We start from the raw sequence: 19,353 nt of genomic DNA on the forward strand, positions 1-19,353 counted from the left end.
CAGGCTGGACGGGGCTTTGGTCAACCTGGTCTAGTGGAAGGTGCCCCTGCCCATGGCAGGGGAGTTGGAACTGAATAATCTTAAGGTCCTTTCCAACCCAAACCATTCTGTGATTCTGTGAATTGAAAATGAACTCAAATCCAGCATTAAGTGAAAAAGCTGACTCTGCTCTTGCAACCACACTGAATTTTCAGTCTGGCACTGCAGAACTCCCCCTAGGGCCAGAAAAGCTGCTCAGACACTTTCAAACAGTGCCTTCCCAAATGGTTTGTTGCAGTTTACTGAGTAACTAATACACCGTCCTCTGCGAATTGCACTGAGCCATCACAAACATTACTGAAGTCATAAATTATTACAGCAACTGTAATTTCACTGCTGAACAGTTTACTAGATTAAGGGTGGAGTCTACCAGTGCTTTATAGTATTTTTAATTCTAAGAACAGAATAAGCACATCATTAAATAATTAACTGACATAGTTTCATAGTATCCAGGTTTATTCCCTGCTTTTAACAAATAAAATACCATTTAAAATCTCTTCAAAAGCAGTATAAAACTCTCACATTCAGAATGGTCAAAGGAGTAAATAGGTAGTAACCTGGGTAAAAGTTATTACCAGTGAATAAATAAAGGTGGTGCAGTTGCCAAGGAAGCAGCACGCATTACATGAATGAAGGTGAAGTGCATCCCCTCTGGCACCCAAGCATGCAGGAAGATGGGCAATGTAGTTGATAGTTACTATAAAATTTTAAAAGGGCAGCAATTTGCAGCCTTGTGCAGTGCAAGTTCTGAGCTACACCCCTGCTAGGCTTTACCAAGTGTAGCTGTGCGGGGTGGAGGTGTTTGGTACCTGAATGAATCCAAGAAGTACTGTTAATGTCAGTTTCAGAGGCAATTTATATCAGTTAGAAACCTATGCCAGAGCAAAACGTTTCAGACTACCCAAATCACCACAGCAGGCTTTATCAGAAATTTAAACAGTTTTGTTCTAAAGCTCAGTGAAAGCCACCATATACAGATGGCTCCTCTTATTGTGTTACGCAGTGGAGAAGTAACAGATCCCCACTGATCCAAACTGGACCAAATAGAAGGAGTGATGGTGACAAGGCACACCTTACAATGCACCTGAGCTGCTTTTAGATTTTGGAAGGAAAAGGAGGTTTTTGATCAGAGGCATTAAGGCCTGAAAGATCAGTAGTTCAGTTCCACTGCAGTACCCTTAAAGCGTGACTGCAGTGGGATTTACTCTTAATAGACATGACTGCAGCAAAACTTAGTAGGGCATAATTACACCTCTGACGTCACAACTAAATATCTTCTAGTAACATGGCTTTAGGAACCTCATATACAGTAAAATGTCAGTTTCCTAAAGGGCACATGTAGTCTACAGTACCATGCCAGTAACAAAATGAAGGTAAATTGCATTCAGTTCAAAAAGAAAACAAAATAATTAAAAAGTGCATTTGGTTCAAACATCACTACTGAAAAAATTTCATTTTTAGGTTGCATGCAGCAAAAATATGCCTTTTCCTTGGGGTTGTGATATACTGCATGTTTCCATTTGATGATGTGGTTTTCAAGAAGAGGTCACAGGTGAAAAGATGACCGTGTCTGGAATCTGGTGATACAGAAAGCTGAGTGAAAAAGAAAAACTAAGTTAATTGTTTCCAACCTACAGTAAATTAATCACTTTTTATATTTCAATCTATTTTTATAAAGTTTTCATAAAAATAAAATTAGCATTTAAAAAAGGACATAACTAGGAAGATAAATAGAAATTGTTCTAATGATTTCACTTACTTAGAAGTAGAAACGGAAACATATGCTTCCTGATGAGCTTTACTTTGAGACACCAAGCTGCAGAGATTGTTCTTCCCCTTCAGAGGCTACTCTAGAAAAATACTGTCCATTTACCTCAACTTTGTATCATGTATCTTTTTACTCTTTCTCCTTCTTGATCTACTTTGAACCACTTCTCCTTTGCCTAAACCCTGCCTCTGTATTTTACACATTTCAAGTATGTCAGCTACTGGAATCCCATCCCCATGTACTCACTGAAAAAACAGACCTGAATTATGAAGGAATAAGCTAGACAGTCTCTTTCAGTTTTCTTTCTAAGTCTCCAGACTAACATCTCTAATGTACAAGGTTCCCGGAATGGTTACATATCTTCATTGTCTGATGCAGTAAACAGGGTAAAACAGAGCAATGAAAGTGCACCTCAAACTATGCATCTCCACAGCAACACGAGTAGCTTTAGGTTATTTTCCTTAACTGAAGAAGGGACCTTGACTTAAGAATATTCATCAAAAATACTCTGTTAAAAAGAGAATGTAACTGATTTTATCTTTTTTTTACCACAACAGGGAATGATAATATTCCTTCTAACTTGCATTGCTTTAGCAAGAAAGAAATGAAGCTTATTACATCCTGTTTGACCGACAATATAAATGCACTAACGACAAAGCATTTCATTTCTCTGTTTTGTGACACAACTTCAAAACAGTAATGTTCTCAAATCCTTATAGTTACAACATCAATTTTGCCTTCCTCTTGAAGTAACTCCTGCTTTCTCCCTGAGTGAACCAACTGAATCTGAATCATTCCGAATATCTGAATTGCAAGTCTGAATGTGATTTCTCCCTTACCATGTATTTTAGGAGTAGGTTACAACCATCATTCTCAGTGACCAATGTGTTGGTACTTCCATGTACATGCTGATCTTCCTTTGTCATCAGAGCATCCCGACTACTTTTTATATATTGCTGCTGTCTCTCAACCAACAAATAATTTGTCCTGAAGCCCAGCTCATGAAACAAATAATCTTATATTTCAGCATCCCCCATATTATGTTGCTCTGCATTTGGTACATTATATTGTACCTCTTCTGAAGCTATCAGACACATTTCAAAGAGCAAAAAGCAACTCCACATCCAAACAAAATTATATTGGGACCAAACAATTACATTAGGACACTTGCTAGAACAGCGGGCAAGAACAGCAGAGAGGAACACATGAAATACACTCTGTGGTTCTTTGAAGCACTTACTTTCAGAGCAATACTTACCTTGGTCTGGATCAGTGCTTTGCAGTCATTAATACTGAATCCATCAAATCTGAAGTCCTCAGTATCTTTAACATTTGATTCCTCAAAAATATCCTGGCTCTCTGAAAAGTCCTAATAAAACATAATTTGCATTTTCTTTATGAATTCCCATCTAATCTCAAAGCACATAACCTAAAGAGAAGTTCCCCTCAAAGTAAGAATAACCACTAAATTTTACCTTTTGAAGCTATGTTTTGATTTATCATGTGCCCTTCTTGCATTAAAACAATTTTGTGCCAGAATAAGTTCTACACATATGAAATTAATTGACTTAAGTTAATAAAAAAATTCCCAAATAAAATTAGCCTTAAACTACTCCAGAAAATAGCTGAGAAATAAATCTTCATCAGTATTGTTCAAAGCAATACAATTTTCCTGTACCAGAAAAGAAGTAATGGCCTCAGTTTAAGCTGCCTGGGCATTAATTTAATGCCCAGTGTATCTATGGGAAAGAAACAGAAGGGGAGTTTAACTACGTTGGAGAAATGTCTCCCATTCTCTCCTGCTAAGCAACAGTTCCAAAAAAGTGGCTTTCAAGTGCAAAATAGATTCTACACCTTCAGCACTGTCATTCTGTTTACATATAACTTGCATGAAAGACCACGTATGTCCATAAAATCAGAATTTAATGCAGGACTTCTGACCCATGCTTCAGCAATCAAATTATCAATTGAGACAGTTACTTCCATATATGACTTATTCATCCCAACTAAATAACCAGGTTGAATACCAAACCATGTATGATACCTTGATCTTCTCAAAAAAAGGAGATTAAACAGAAACATTTGAGATATTTTCAGTACTGTTAGTTTGGTCTTGATTCAATTTAAAACAGACCCTTCCCTCAAGCCTTGCAAAACCAGACAGAATAATCTGAGGAAAAGGGAAGTGGAACACACTTTCAGTTCATATACAGTAAAAACATCCAGTAATTACTTTAACACCCTCTCTGATTCAAATCTGATTTTCACTTACTGGAAAGATATTAGAAGCTAACAATTTTCTCATCCTCTGAGCAAAAATAACATCACACATATATCTGAAAGCTAATTCTACATCTATACTAAAGCAGAACATACCACCCAGCAACAGGGTACTAAATAGTGGAGACTTCAATGAAAAGATGATCAAAATTTGATCTGGCACAACTTCATAGTTCCTTAGACATAATGATGGACACTAGACTATCACTTTAAAAGGTTCTCTCTAAAAAAACTTGCAACCCAGATCTAGTTTCTTATGCATTTATCCCCATGCATAGCTTACAGAAAATAAGATTCATAACAAAGTGTTTATGCTGGCATCCTAGAAAACCATTGTTAAATTACCTTTTGATTTGCATCTATTCCAAGAACACTCAAGAGGTTTTCTTGGCAATGAGATTTACTCCAAGGATGTCTTAAACTGGGAGCATTATAATAGTCTCTAAGTGTTCTCCATATGTTTCCAGAATCAGTGCTAGGAAAGAAAACACCATTTGAGGTTGTAAGGTGTACAAAGTTTCCAGTGAACATATACAACTTCATTATTTTCACCAAATACAGCCATACTAGCTTACCTTGATCTAAAAAGCAACTTTTCTTAAAACTCACTCTACATCCATTCAAATTATCTACCCAATGCACTAATAAGCTTTTGTGACAATTAACGGAAACAGCAAGTCAACATAACCATACATTTGCACTTCTCAGATAAGAAGTTCACTAGAAGCATATTTAAGAGATTGTTACATGCCAACAGCTTGCATTATGCAGTTTCTTCTGTGACATGTGGGTAGGGTTCAGCCCTATTATTTCTGCACTTTGCATCTTCTGTCTCTCAAAGCTTCCTTCTTCCTATCAGTCATGTCTCTTCACTGCAGCAGCCCAGTGCTCTGGTGGGTGACCTGCTTCTGCCCTGGACATGCAGGTACTACAAAACAAGCCAAAGGCACATGCTACTGAAACAGGAAGAATTAGAGTTCTCACTACACAGTACTTTGGATTCTTATATTGCATTCATCTCATATAAATCCACTTACTTTTTTACTTAGGACAGGATGCAATTATGACTAATCTTCATTATTCACCACAGTAGACCAAGGCTTTTATATCTGTAGCTGGTACTCTGCTATAATACTGCAGTCGTTTTTCATAGGAACATAGACTGGTTTGGGTTGGAAGGACCTTAAAGCTCATCCAGTTCCAACCCCCTGCCATGGGCAGGGACACCTTCCACTAGACCAGGTTGCTCAAGGCCCCATGAAACCTGGCCATGAACACTGCAGGGATGGAGCATCCACAGCTTCTCTGGGCAACCTGTGCCACCACCTCACCACCCTCACAGGGAAGAATGTCTTTGTAATATCTAAACTAAATCTACCCTCTTTCAGCTTAAAGCCATTCCCTCTTCTGCTATCACTACATGCCCTTGTAAAAAGTTCAGTTTTTTCTGTAGCCCTGCTTTTGGTACTGAAAGGCTGCTCCAAGGCCTCCCCAGAGACCTTTTACATATATATATTTCTCCACAAGTCTGAACCTAATTAAAAAATAACATACATATAAGAAACTTGCCAAAAGGATGCCCACATTAAATGTTTTAATTACATGTCTTGTGATTCTTATGACATTTCTGAAGCATAGTTTGACCCAGCTTTCTAGATACAAAACCTCATATGTATACAGACATAACTATAATACTGTTCAGCAATTATAATACTGCTCAGAAGCTACTGATCCTCCAAAATGATATAACAAATCTAAAAGGATTCCAGCAGTCTTAAGAGAAATGGTACTAACATAACCCAAGGAAAGAAGCCAGATGCACCACAGACTCTGGTTAAATACAAGAAGCTACCACCAGGGAAAATTGGGCAGGGTCTAGAAAAAACCAAGCAAGTGGGTTTTCAGTAGAAGCAGCAGCAATTCTTCTGCCTCAGATGATGGAGAAGTAAGTCAGGTGTGTGGTAAAGAAAGGACAAGCAAACAGGAAGAACAGGTTGCCTGTTGGGTGTTCTGGCATTCCAGAGGCTTAGTCATAAGAAGGCACATCACAAGCAGGAAAAACACTAAGCAGAAATTGTTAATTTCTGATATATTCCCTTCCCTGTTTTCTCATGGCTAACCCACAACCCTTTCCCTTTAAAAATACAATACAAAACTGGCAAGATCTATCTGCTGAAGAGCATAGTGATTAAAAAGATTTTTAAGTTCACCTGCAAGTCCCACTGAGTTTTGAAGTATGAAATAAACAGTGTAACTGCTGAGGAACTTTTGAAGTAATATTTTTTTAACTGTTGATCTAAGCTCATTACCAAAGTAGATTCTTTGTAAGTTCAGGAATCCCAACATCTCCATTATCTGTATCAAGTACTTGATCTAAGCTTCTTATGCTCTCGCTGGACTGTGATACAAAGACTTCTGGAAAGCTCAACTTAAACATATCCTCATAGCTCTGGCTTGCCTAGAAGAAACAGAATTTTATTAGATATGTTACACAGGCCATCTGCACAGCTCCTGAAGGACTTAGTCCAAAGGCTACAATGTTTCTAGAGATTGTATTATTGTTTTTAAATTTTGTTATTAATGGCACAAAAAGAATTAGCCCGTAGTTCATTGTTTTGAGTATTCACCTCTAATTAGAATTAGAGGAGGAGAAGCAAGAGTCCAAGAGTTTCTAATGAACCCTGGTCTCCAGCTTCCCAGCTCCTAAGTTGTACATTGGTTTGCCTGTTGGCACTCAAGACTCCTTCTTCTGCTCAGCTAATTCAGTCCAGGTCAAAACTGATGCGTACATAAATTCAAAAGTTTGTTTTGCTAACATAGTATTCAAACACACCTAATTCAGTCAAATGTAACATATTACTATATGCTATAGTTACCAATGTGTAAATCTGCATAGAGGCTGGGGTGAATATGTCTCTGCACACTTGCATTTGCACCAAACTTTTTCTAGCCTATGCTAAAAATCAGAGACAGAGTTATATATTTTTTCCTCCTCCAGCAGTCATGAGGAGTAGTTTGGAGGACTGAACATGGTCACATGAGTGATCCAAAAAAACCTATGTTAAGTAACAGGGTTATCTGAAGTGTAAGAATTACATACACTAGGAAAAACATGCACAATCTACACCCTATCCTAAAGAAATGTTATCATGCCATCTGGTCCAGAATGGCACATTTGTCCTTCTATTCCTTCAAAAAAGAAATTAGTGCCATTTTCTGAATTGAATTAATTGGCTTCAACATCCTGCAGAGCGACTGCAGCAGTGTTGTGTGAAAACTAGAGAATAAAACCAGTCAGTTTGTTTTCTTTATCTAGCAATCAACAATTAAAACTGAAAAACATAAGTATGGATGCTCCATATTTTGACAATTTCATTTAATTGTAACTTGAACAGCTGAAATAAGTGGAGGTATTATCACAAGTTCATTATACTGGACTCAAACAAGTGCAGTAAATACTGAGAGGGTATTGATTTAATCTAATGATAAGGGATCAAAATCAACAGAGCTGGTAGACGGCTTCTGTACTTCTGAGCATGCTTCTAGAAATAAAATTGGTGCCCCACACTGCTTCCTCCTCAGTAAGGCCTGGCTAAACTGCCTACCCTGATGGGCAACTGCTGGGTCATTCAAAGATTCTTGGGTAAAATCCTCTAAATCTTGCCCAAAATGTCACAATACTTTAAACTGATTTATAAATTATTTCAGTAGACTTAACTTGCATCAGGGGTACTATATGGCAGAGAAAGATAGCTTGACAAGCAGAATTCTGTGAAGCACACTTACTAAAGCATACATGGAGAGTCATGGTCAAGAAAAACAAAAACAGCTTCCAAGTAGGTACCAAAACCTGAATGGGATTGGAGCTAAGGACAAATCAGGCAGCTGCTCTTGCTTTGGTGCGTGTGAAATCACAGCCATGGAAGTGTGAACTGAGGGAAGCACAGGTCTGCCTTATTTGTAATGTCTTCTTAGAGCCTTTAATGCTACTCTGACATGCATACAAGTCACTGGCTTACAGTTTAACCAAGCCAGATAAAATACCCAAGTTTCTTATGACCTTATTACTTTCTACTTCAGCAGGTGTTTCTAAAACAAAATTTGGGTATATTTCCATCTACCTTGTAGCTTTAATTATAAAAACAGGAATGCACAAATTTCACAATGGTGCTTTTTGACTAAATCATCTATATCCTATTATATCAGAATACTCCAGTGCTTAAGGAAGTGTGCTCTCACAAAGGCCAGTATTTAAAGAACACATGAAAAATCCTTAAAGTTATTTGCCCATGTGGGCAAAATATGTAGCTACTGCCAGGAAATTAGTGGTTATTTTCATCTTAAAACACATGATTCTGGGCCACACTGACAATTAACTAAAGCATTACATATTGAAGGTCAGATCTCTGACCTCAAATTATCTCTAGAGGTCTCTTCCAACCTATCTGGAGTTTTTTCTATTGGTCATACAGAAAACAGAGCCTTAACCCTAAGAGTTTACGGCCTCAAATAAACAATACAGAAAGCACAGGAATGAAGGACAAGCTACACTTATATCCTACACCCAAAGAAATCTCCAACAGCTCTGCAGATATTTTTCCACCCTGAGACAGGAAAAGCCAGCTTGAAACTCTAGGCACTATTAACTTACATAGCTTATACTGGACATTTCCTTTTGCCTTTAATAAATGCAAAAATAAACGAAAGGCTTCTGGAAAGAAAGCAATTCTATTTCATCTCTAGTTGTTACATACTCTCTCTTTTCAACATAAGACTTCTTGTCACCAGTTTCCAGCATTACAAATAATTTAAATTCTCTGTTTGTGACCTTGTGATCTCCACTCTGCCAGGGCTGGACAGCTTATCCCATGTGCGTCTTTGTGCTTTCCCTATTAACACCTCTGCCACAGATAAAGTTCACAAGCAGGACCAAGACAGCCTTCCCCAGAAAACTCTCAGTTCCATATACATACTAGAACTCAGCTTGCATGCTACAGGTAGTAAGCTATTATTGCTCCTCATGAACCCCATGGAAGCCTTAAGTCATTGCTCTTTTTCAAATGCTTTAGTTTAGGATAAAAGTAGAAGGAGGGTGTTTTATATATTTGTATTTTCCTTTTGTTATTTTGTTTCGCTTTGGTGATGCATGTTTGGCAAACATGGAAACACATCAATTGCAACAAGGTACAACCCTTAACCTTAACCTTTTAACCCTTAACCTGAACCTTTTTTTCTTGTGATAAGGACACATTATAGTATTTATTCAGATTATTAGTTCTAACATTGTATAAGAGAATGTAACATCCTATCCTAAAAAAAAAAAAAAAAATAAAATTATACTAAATAACTTCTGTTCACCTTTTTGTCATTAACTCCCATTCACCTTTTTGCCATTAACTTCCACCTGCAATCAGTCTAAAATTCCACTAGATTATTCTGGCAGTATATTAAGTAACAGAAGTTATTGGTTTAGCCAATTTCTAACTCAGTGTTATGTTGCTTTACTTCAATCAGCTTGCAAGCAAGTCATACACTTTTTGACCTTCCTTTTTTGTCACATTCTTTTTTTTCCTATGCTCATTCTAATCTAGCTTTTAAATTGTGTGAGCTTCAGGGAAAAGTTCATTGTTTCTGTATTCTTACTTATTCCTAGCGCCTAGAAGCAACATAGTACATTACATTCTTCAAAGCTCTCCAGCAGGATAACTTAAGTATTTGTCAAACACTATAAAGAAGTTGCATTTCTTTCACCCAAGTTAGCTGCAAAGTACTTTTTACAGTACAAAGTACTGTACAGTACAGTACAAAGTACAGACAGTTTCTCTCCCTGTGCAACATTATTCTGTACAGAGGAGACATTCAGATACAAATCTTGAGATGCAGGAAGCAGTAACACAAACATTTCTGTTCTTTGGTTTACTGTTAACACATACCTCATTTAGAGAGCTTGAAGCCTCCTGTATCACACTGTGTAGAGATGGCTCACAATAAAAGTGATCAGCATCAGTGCTACAGTGTCCACTGCTTAAGTCTCTATCAACTCCAGAAGTTTCTGTTGACTTCACCAAAACTTCAAGATTTTGACTGAATCTCTCTGACTCACCCAAGGACTCCTCAAAGCCTTCAAAATCACCCCAGGAACCACTGGGTTCTGTGGTACTGTAACTGCTTTCAGAAAATCCCTCACAACTTCTCTCTTTGCTATTCACTACAAGGAGGCTTTGCTGCATGACTTCAAGATTAGTACTTTCTTTGTTAATTGTCCTTCCATTCGAGTTATAGTCACTTTCATCCAGAGATGTACCACCTACTTCAACTGTCAGGTCTTTTAGAGACATTTGGTACGATGTGTCTGTATCAGTAAGACTTTGTCCTAGTGATAGGTTCTGCATCTTTAAGAAAAAATTGTTGAAATCTGCACTGCAAAAAAAGGCTACTGAAGTGCAGTTGCATTAGATACATGAATATTTCCAAAACAGAATCAAATTCTCCATTTAACCCCAAAGAACAGTAACACTGCTAAATCAAAACAGGATGTCCTTCAGCCTCTCCTCCAGTAATCAGCATGTGCATGTTATTCAGTCTCATTTTCTATGTAGGTTATTAGCCTGCAAAGAAAGAATTATAAATAAATACTTCTGTGATAAGTGTCGGAATAAAGAAAGATACGTGATAAGGAAGGAGAACGAACGCTCAGGTTAAAATAAACACATTCCAGTATTACACAACTGAAAATTGCCATAGGCAAAATGATTTAAAATTCACACCGAGCTATCCGCCCACACCACAAGCAAGCCGCGGAACTGGTGAACAGTATTCAGCAAACACTTAACAGAAGTTGTTGGATACTGATGGAGTACTGATTGAGTATACAGGAAACAAACAAGAATAATTATAGGCAGTATCTGACACTTACTAAATATTTTCTGTAACTATTACTTTTTACTGTAACTATTTCACCCTCATCATGCACACTCGAGCAGCGCTCTTTTTGCCTGCCAGGGCTTTTCCTGTCCGAGCGATTACTAAAGAGGTGAACGAGACTTGCAGCGACACGGTCACTGGCCATTTAATCCTGTGAAAAACATAGTGCTGCAACTACTTTAGCAATTCAGATACAGTTAAAAAGTTCAGTTTGACATCTGTAAATTATGCAAGCAATACTGCATTTATCATACGAGACTAATCACGTCTCCTCAACTACTTTACGGACTGAGAAGCTGTTCTGGGGGAGAGTTTGTAGCTTCACTAAAACGACTTCGGAAAGACCGTCTGCTATTAGGTGTCCTCCGTGTTTAACAGACCGAGTTAATCTGGGCGGTTTCTCCCCAAAGTTCACCTCGAAGGTGGCTCAGGGCCGGCCGGGCACACCGCGGGGTCCGGATGGACCCGAGTCCACCCTGCCGCGACGCGCAGGGCTTTGGAGGGGTCCGGGGTCGGAGCGAACAGCCAGGGCACGGGGCCACGGCGGTCGAGAGCCCGTCCCCAACCCGGCCGAGTCTGCACCCGAGGGAAGAGGCTCCTCCACCCGGGTTTCCCACCTCCCGGCCTGAGCGCTGGCACCTGCGTCCCGCACAGCGGCACGGCGGGCCCCTCGCCCCACGGCGCCCGGGCAGCGAAGAACCCGAGCAGGGTGAGGGGGAATTTGAGCCGCCGCCGGGACACCCGCGGAGCCTGAGGTACTCCGGCCGTTGGGCCGCCCCGCCGCCTCTGAGGAAGCCGCCTTACCGCCGATCCCGATCCCGGGCCCGGCCCGCGCAGTGCCGCGTTGCGCAGGCAGGTCGCCAGGGGCGGGGCCTAGGTGTGCCGGGCAGGGCGGTGTGGCCGCTACCGGCCGGGGCGGAGCAGCGCCCCCAGGCCCTGCTGCCGGGTGGAGAGGACAGCTCCTCCTGTGGCAGCGGATCCCCGACCGCAATCTCGGCCTCCGCCCTGCCCGGGGAGCAGCCAGGGGCCGCGGGGCCGCAGCCCCTCCTCGTCTGGCTGCGGCCCCGGCGGTAGCCCCGTTATCCCCCCCCGCTCTCTGTTTTGACAAGTACTTCCCCGGCTCTCCGGCCTTGTCCTTGAAGTTCGGTCATTGCTGTTGTCACCCGCATCTCCCGTGGGTTAAAACTGCCCTGTTGCATCCAGCCAGAAGTCATCTGCCACCCTGCAGGGAAAGGCTAATTTTAAAACCCTGATGTGAACAGTATTCACGTTTTTCCAGCTTCTTCTTTCCAGCCTCGGGTGACATAGGGTGAAGCGTCCCTGCCTATGGCAGGGGGGGTGGAACTGGATGAATTGAAGGACCTTTCCTACCTAAACCATTCTATGATTCTGTTATTACAAAATTCCAGGGTACGGACTTAAAAAGAGTAACAATCAATCCACCAGTAGCATAACCTCATGGTAAAATGGTAGGAACACGCCACCAACAGCTGCTCAGGATTTCCTCTTCCTCCTTTTGCTCCCCAAGGTGTTGGCTGCTCCTCTTCCCTCTCTGCTGAGGCACTTGTAGCAGGTAGATGCAGAAGCTGTGTGTTCGGTCGCTGTGTTGGGGTCACCCTGCAGCTGGGGGTGAGCATAGCTTCTTGTTCGCCTCTTGAGGAGCACAGGTGTGGGCTAGAGGAGGCTTCCCCGAGGCTGGCTGCTTCTGCACCTGGGGGCAGAGCGAAGAAGGCAGTCAAAGAAATGTCCTCAGCCTCCTTGTCCTCAGGGCTCGGTTAAACATCCAGATAGCCCCTGGCAACAGGGACAGTTGTAAAAGCAAGGGAAAAGGTTTTCTGGCGCAAGGCCAAAGTAAAAAAGTTTTTTCTATTAGTTACAGGACATATGTTTTCCAGCCCAGGCACAGATACAAGAACTCCCACACATCTGACTCATTTCAGGCTGTAGTGCTTTATCTGAGGGCGAGAGGTTGAATTTGGGAACAATACCCAGGGGCAGAGCCAAAGAAACTTCACTGGCAAGTTTCTGACAGATTTTTGCAACTCGTTTTCATTCTCTTTGGAGCAGTTTCTTACCCTCCAAGGCCATCCTGTGGCAGCCTGCAGCTCTGAGGATGCCTGACCACCTCAGCGGGACTGTGATTCAGCCCCAAAGCATCTGACACTTGTTGAGGTAGCGCCATCACCCTACGGTAAGTTTGCGCTGCGGGGACCTCAGGGGTTTCAGCTCTTTTCAGTTGTGAAGGGAGCTCAGCATTGTTTCAGCTACCGACATTGTTTTACATTTTCACCTTTGTATTCTCAAAGGAAAAGGCTACAGACTGCGCAAAGGCTGAGATGCAGCTCTCCAGACCATGCTTTATATCCTGAGAGGAAAGGCTGTGCAGGTTTTGCAAACCTGTCTCTGTCCTGCCAAGTTCAAACGGGCTTTGCAGTAGCGCAAGCAGAGTGATGGGAAAGCAGAGAGCATCAGAAACTGCCACAGGCTTTAGAAACCACAGTGCAGGAAAACGAAACTGTAGTGCATTCTTCCCAGGGTAACATCAGTAACTTGCCACATAATGGTGTTTATTTCTCTCTCCAGCACACCCTATAACCCACGTTGGGAAAAACAAGTTGCTAACCCCGAGTCCATGCTGAGGAGGCAATGGGCTGCACTATCTGTGAGATGTACCTACTGCTGCTTCCACTCTAAGGCAAACGTCGCTGAAACCCCACAGAACCAGCTCCAGAAGAATCTGCACTGGTGTGTTTTGTGCAGGTTTTCAAATCAGAAGGAGTCAGCATGAGGTACAGCCCTCCCCTGTAAACTGGATCTCATCTGCCCTCCTCTGAATTCACTTCTTGTGACTCAGACCAGGTGCGTGTAAGTGTGACAGCTACTGCTGGGATCCCTAATTCCTGTTTTAAATTACACCCTGCCATAGACCGAGTAGTTAAAGTGAAATGCGTGATCACAGCTGGATTAAGGATTTTTGCCTCTGAAATATATTCGGGGGGAAAAAAAAACCCAGATGTTATCTGTTTGGGGCTATCCCCAATGTTTTTACAATTTTGTTTGATACATACCAGGCCTTAGGATTTACCCCATAATTACAGCATTAAAACAATATTTTTTTATGAATTATGACTTTTCTTTTTTCTAAAATAACCCAGTCTTTATTTCTAAGGTAAATATGCTAAAAGCTTCAAATATGGCCTATAAATGTACGCATCTACTAGAACACAACCTCGCTAGTCAAAAATTTACCAACACAAGCAACTGAATTGACTGAACACTCATCTGCAGCTGCTATTACTCCTGCCACCATTCCTACTGGAAAGTTACTTGAGTTGAGTGCACATAATCTAGATTTACTCTTTTTTTTTTTTTTTTTTTAATATCCTTTGGAAGAATTCCAATTTGTAATTAAAATATTCAACAGGATAACTGAAAAGTATTTACTCTCAGAGCAAATCACCACCACACTGCTGTAATATGAATTATATGTTTGTGAAAGATCTGGTCCTCAGTTACGGAATTCTGTGGTTCCCCTGTAAATAATATGGATGGCTTTTTATTTCCTTCAATTGCTCTCTTGGAAAAACATTATAAACAAGCAGTACCTTTCTATACAAAATTTTTAGGTTGTTTTTCAACTGAAACATTAAGCAAGATTAACTTCCTATTTAAATAAAACATTTTCTTTGATGCACATTAAATATTTGGGTGCCTTTTCTTGTAAAAATAATGAATTACATTTAGCTAAACTGGCTTAAGATGCTACTTAGAAAGTGAGAGTAAACATGTTTTCAGAGTTGATATATGATTTTGATTGACTCAAAGTGACTTTTCATTTGATGAGCTGCCTGCTAAGTGGATGATTAATAATTTTTTCTCACCATGAGTATCCAGATTTTAGAAGTGCAGGACATCAGAAATATTTTCATTTCCACAGTAATAATGCTCAGCTTTTTAAAAAAAAAAAAAAACGAACACCCCAGTGCAGATATCGGGTTTAGCTCTGATTTAAGTGACTACCTATGGCTGAAATTTGAAAATGTCATTGATTATTCCATTAAACTCCCTCCTGGAGACACACTGGTTTTCACCATACCTCCCAGCTTTCCTTCGCTGTTGGTGTGGATGGTTTGAAAGAAAGGTCAGTAAAATCAATCATCTTTTCCCTGAGTTAGGTACGAGAATAGCAGCACTTCAGGGCAAACTTTCGTTTCCCCCGGTAAGTGGCAGCTGTGGATTTCCAGGACTCCCTGTGAAATATTGCTCTGCGTGCTAACTGGCGTTAATGAGTCACTCACTTGAGGCAGCTGGCAGTGTCTGGGATGAAAGACGAACCAGAATCTTCCCAACAGCAGATGGCAGCTCTCCCTTGTCTCTTCCATGCACACAATATTGTCAGTTCTCTTGAGCAGGGGAGTGATTCAACCCTTCTACACACTACATTAAAAAGGTATTGAACCACCTGCTCTATGACCTGACCACAGAAAAGACATTTCCCATGACCCCTATATTGATGGGCTGTCAGTGTAGAAAGACCTACCCATAAAAAGGCAATAACCTTTGCCAGGAGGCATAAGGTATACTTTAGGTGCCTTTCTTTCTTCTCTCAGGTGTGGAATTTAAGGAAGCTGTAATCCACCTCTCAGAAAAGCTAATGTGCAAGAGGTGTGTGTGCCCTTGGCTCAGTTGAGGTTGAGGTTGTTCAGAGAGTTGGGGTTGTTCAAGCTGGAGAAGAGAACACTCTTGGAGAAATCTTACAGCAGCTTCCAGCACCCAAAGGGGCCTACAATAAATCTGGAGAGGGACTTTCCACAAGGGCATGTAGTGACAGGACAAGGGGGAATGGCTTTAAACTGACAGAGGGGAGATTTAGTTTAGACATTAGGAAGAAATCCTTCGCTATTAGGGTGGTGAGGCACTGGCACAGGCTGCCCAGAAAAGCTGTGGCTGCCCCATCCCTCTCAGTGTTCAAGGCAATGGCTGGATGGGGCTTTGAGAAACCTGGTCTAGTGGAACATGGTGGGGTTGGAACTAGGTGACCTTTGAGGTCCCTTCCAACCCAGACTGTTCTATGATTCTGTGATTCAGTGGCTACCTTTAGCAGTAGCCCAGTAGTGTGGTTTTGAAGCAAATCTCATATTTGCTTCTATGACTAGCCTGGCTCTCAGAGTGATTTAGAAGAGCACAAACAAGGTGACTTCTGGGGAAAGGCAGTGAAATGCCATTCCGCTCTAGCACTTCATGGAAATGTCATTTTCCAAATCCCTATATGGGCTGCACTACTTTTCAGATCCTCCAGCATGTTACATAGCACATGAGCTTAAAAAAGACTCTCAAACCACTCAGAGCTTCCACAAGATCCTGAAATTGTTCTTGTGCTAAATGCAAAGGGCCAAGCGCCGTAAGCACCTTCCTATTTGCCAGGTTCTGCGAGCATTCAACTCTTCACCATCCACAGACACTTTTAGTTTGAAATAATTTCCTGTCTTTAGCTGCTCTCTCTTCTGTTATACTCTCACTTGCTGAACACCTCATTTCCATTATCAGATCTTTTTCTTACTATCCATTTGCCAACTGTTTTTTCCTCTGCATTTAGCCTCCCCAAAACTGAGAGAGTTGTAACCTGAGCCCCTTGTGGAAGTGATAGTGTTTGCTACTCCGCGACAAGAACATGAGAGGCAGAAGGGAAGGACAAAGGTTTCCTGGGTAGCAAGAGTAATTTGCTGGCAGAAGCAGGAGGTTGCTAATGTCACAACTGCTCTTGGTATGAGAGCACTGGCAAGCAGTGGTCCACAGATTTCAGGAGAAAAAAGGTCATCCTCTTGAAGTCCCATTACACTTCCCCAAGAGCATGGCAGACAGGTACCTCTTATGTGAGTACAATATAGCAGTAGCTGCTCACATGGGCTCTCTCATCATGGTAGAGAGCCTGGAGAAATGACAGTGCTTTGACATGGCTCCAGGGTTCCTATTCTTGTATCCCCCAAAAGATCCCTTCAAGGTATCATAAGGTGCCTTTTTTACCTGCTCCACACCATAGCTGGCATCAACACCCCCTATGCATGCTCTTGTTTCCAGGACAGTACTGCTTTTCTGTAAGTGGAATTACAGCTTTGTGCTCAGGTCTGCAGGGAAGTGATAGATACCACCAGGCTGCATAGAAGAGCTGGCATACCTCTAAAAGCAAACACAGGGTCTATGAGCTGCAGGAGAAATCATTCACACAGCAGCTACCTGAAACTATAAACAATGATAGGAAACTGCCTGCCCAGTCCTGACTCAGTATGAATGACTTTGCCTCAAAGCTGTGCAACTACCACAGTAATGTATGTGTAAAAAAATGGAAGAACAGCTCCTTCATTCATTCAGCAGGGCTGACAGCTATTCCAGATGGCAGACTTCTACTTGGAAACACAGGCTCTGGAGGGGTGTCATGGCCCCACAACATTGTCTCCCTCCAGAGCCACCCAGTTGCTGCGCACATATCCTGCAGGTGGGCCTGTGGCAGGAGTTGGAGAAGGAGGGAGTTCAGCACCTTCCAGTAATTGATATGAAAGTCCAGACCTTGGAGACACTGTCTTGCACCAAATTATTTGCTACTGTAGGCATAATCAATGGCCATATGAAGATTTTGCTTCTCACGCTCCATCTGGCCAAGGAAAGGATCCTTAGGGGAGACAAATACGCATCTGTTGATCTCTGAAACCTCCAACTCCTGATTCTCTTGCTGCTGTTTTCTTCTCCTACCTAGATCTCTCCTTGCCCTGAGTGTAGTCAGAGCAGGTCTCCCCTAAGGTACCCCTTCTGAACACAGGTGAAAGTGGGCCCTGAGCTCCCTGGACCTTCTAAAGCTTGTAGAAGGATGCAACATATCCTACAACTTGAAAAAGGCAGTTGTTTGGCAGTTGTGTGTGGTACCACAGCTGAATTGTATTAGTTGCTTCACAGTCATCTACTTATACAGGCTCCTTGCTCTATTATAATTTCCCATTAAGCTACTGTTCTGTGTTGCTTTTTCTGGCAATCATTCAAAATCCTCATTTACATGTATTGAATATAAGTCCAACAGTTCCTGCTGCCCACATGGGTTTTTCAGATACATAGACTTTAATTTACTGAAACCATGCCTTGTAATTTTTGCCAGTCCCCTGCATGCACTGTAAACTGAGTCATGATAGCTGCAGTTTGCAGCTCACTAATCCTCTAGTTTAATGCTGATTAGGTCCTAAATCCATCATTGCTAGTGAGATGTGGGTGTGCGGAGGACAGGAAGATTTTGTTCTCTTGGCTGAGAGCTAAGCTGCTAGGGGTATACCTGACTGGTGCTGTGTAAGTCTATTAATTAGCTTGCCTGGAAATTTTGCCAGTGCTGTTCAGTGAGAGGTCAGACACTCCACTAGAAGTGTTGTGCTTCTTTTTTAAGTCACAGCACTTGAGACTTTACAAGCCTCTAGAAAAAAAAAAATCATCAAATAAATCATTAGCATAAAAATATTTTTAAAACCTCAAGTCCCCTCTTCAAGCAGCATTTGAAAGAACACTGAATCATAATAATTAGCACTTTTGTAGTTCCTGAATTACAAGGATCTTGCTTCTTCATTCTCCAAGTGAGTTTCACAAGGGCTTCAGTGTAGGTAGAGCAGTGGTCACCACTGCATTTTGCAAGGGGGAATCATCACCACTCCATCTTGCACTGTGGGAACAGAATTAAAGTTATCTGCCCCCAAAAGAAGATACCAAGGCCCTTTTGGATGTCTTCATCTCCCAAGCCCCCTGAAATGAAATCAGTGATCAGTAAAGATGTAATTCTACTGCAGTATTGATGAAAAATACATGCCATTCTTGCAAGAAAATAAAAACTTAATTAAAAGGCAAAAAGGCAGAATTCGTGTGTTTTGAGTATGTGTGCAAGGGACTTACCCACCTTTCCTGCTGGACAGTGCCATGGCAGAGCATTATGACTGTGTTACAGACAACAGGCAAGGGCTCAGCTATCGAATAAAATAGGTGACAGTTTCTGAAGCTGAAGTAAACAGCAAACTGAACTTCAAACCCTTGCCGTGCCCAAAGTGGCAGGGCAGGCTCTCAGCGCAAGGGTCTGAGGGAACAAGCCCTTCTCTCACACCTACACTGCAAACATCCGACATGCGCTCTCAGCTTGTTCCTTCCCATCACAGTTAAAAATACAGCGTGTACCACACTGACAAATGTTTCAGAAGTGTACATATGGCATGTGGATTGCATTTAAGCCTTATTCAACCACCTCCTTAAACCATATTTCCAGATGCTCTTCGCAGCATGCAGTTAATAAGAAGACAGGCCTTAACCTCAATTTCCATTCT

At 41.5% G+C, this 19,353-nt stretch overlaps 1 protein-coding gene and 1 long non-coding RNA gene across 2 annotated transcripts; one reads left to right on the forward strand and one right to left on the reverse strand.

Moving 5' to 3' along the window:
- Positions 1–1,427: 1,427 nt before the first annotated feature.
- On the reverse strand, positions 1,428–11,475 carry CLBA1 (clathrin binding box of aftiphilin containing 1). Its single transcript, XM_061376496.1, has 5 exons — positions 10,021–11,475; positions 6,397–6,545; positions 4,433–4,562; positions 3,066–3,176; positions 1,428–1,632 (listed from the first exon to the last, which is right to left on the reverse strand). The coding sequence occupies exons 1-5, from the start codon at positions 10,477–10,479 to the stop codon at positions 1,477–1,479; spliced, it is 1,005 nt and encodes a 334-aa protein (XP_061232480.1). The 5' UTR covers positions 10,480–11,475; the 3' UTR covers positions 1,428–1,476.
- Positions 11,476–12,840: 1,365 nt separating this feature from the next.
- On the forward strand, positions 12,841–14,134 carry LOC133224595 (uncharacterized). The gene is made up of 2 exons (XR_009728896.1): positions 12,841–13,202; positions 13,318–14,134. It is a non-coding gene; the product is annotated as an uncharacterized LOC133224595 (long non-coding RNA).
- Positions 14,135–19,353: the final 5,219 nt, after the last annotated feature.

The sequence above is a fragment of the Neopsephotus bourkii genome, unplaced genomic scaffold (genome assembly GCF_033783945.1).
Source record: "Neopsephotus bourkii isolate Nb327-2 ecotype Australia unplaced genomic scaffold, CSIRO-AGI_Nbou_v1 NB_1707, whole genome shotgun sequence".
Taxonomy (NCBI): domain Eukaryota; kingdom Metazoa; phylum Chordata; class Aves; order Psittaciformes; family Psittacidae; genus Neopsephotus; species Neopsephotus bourkii.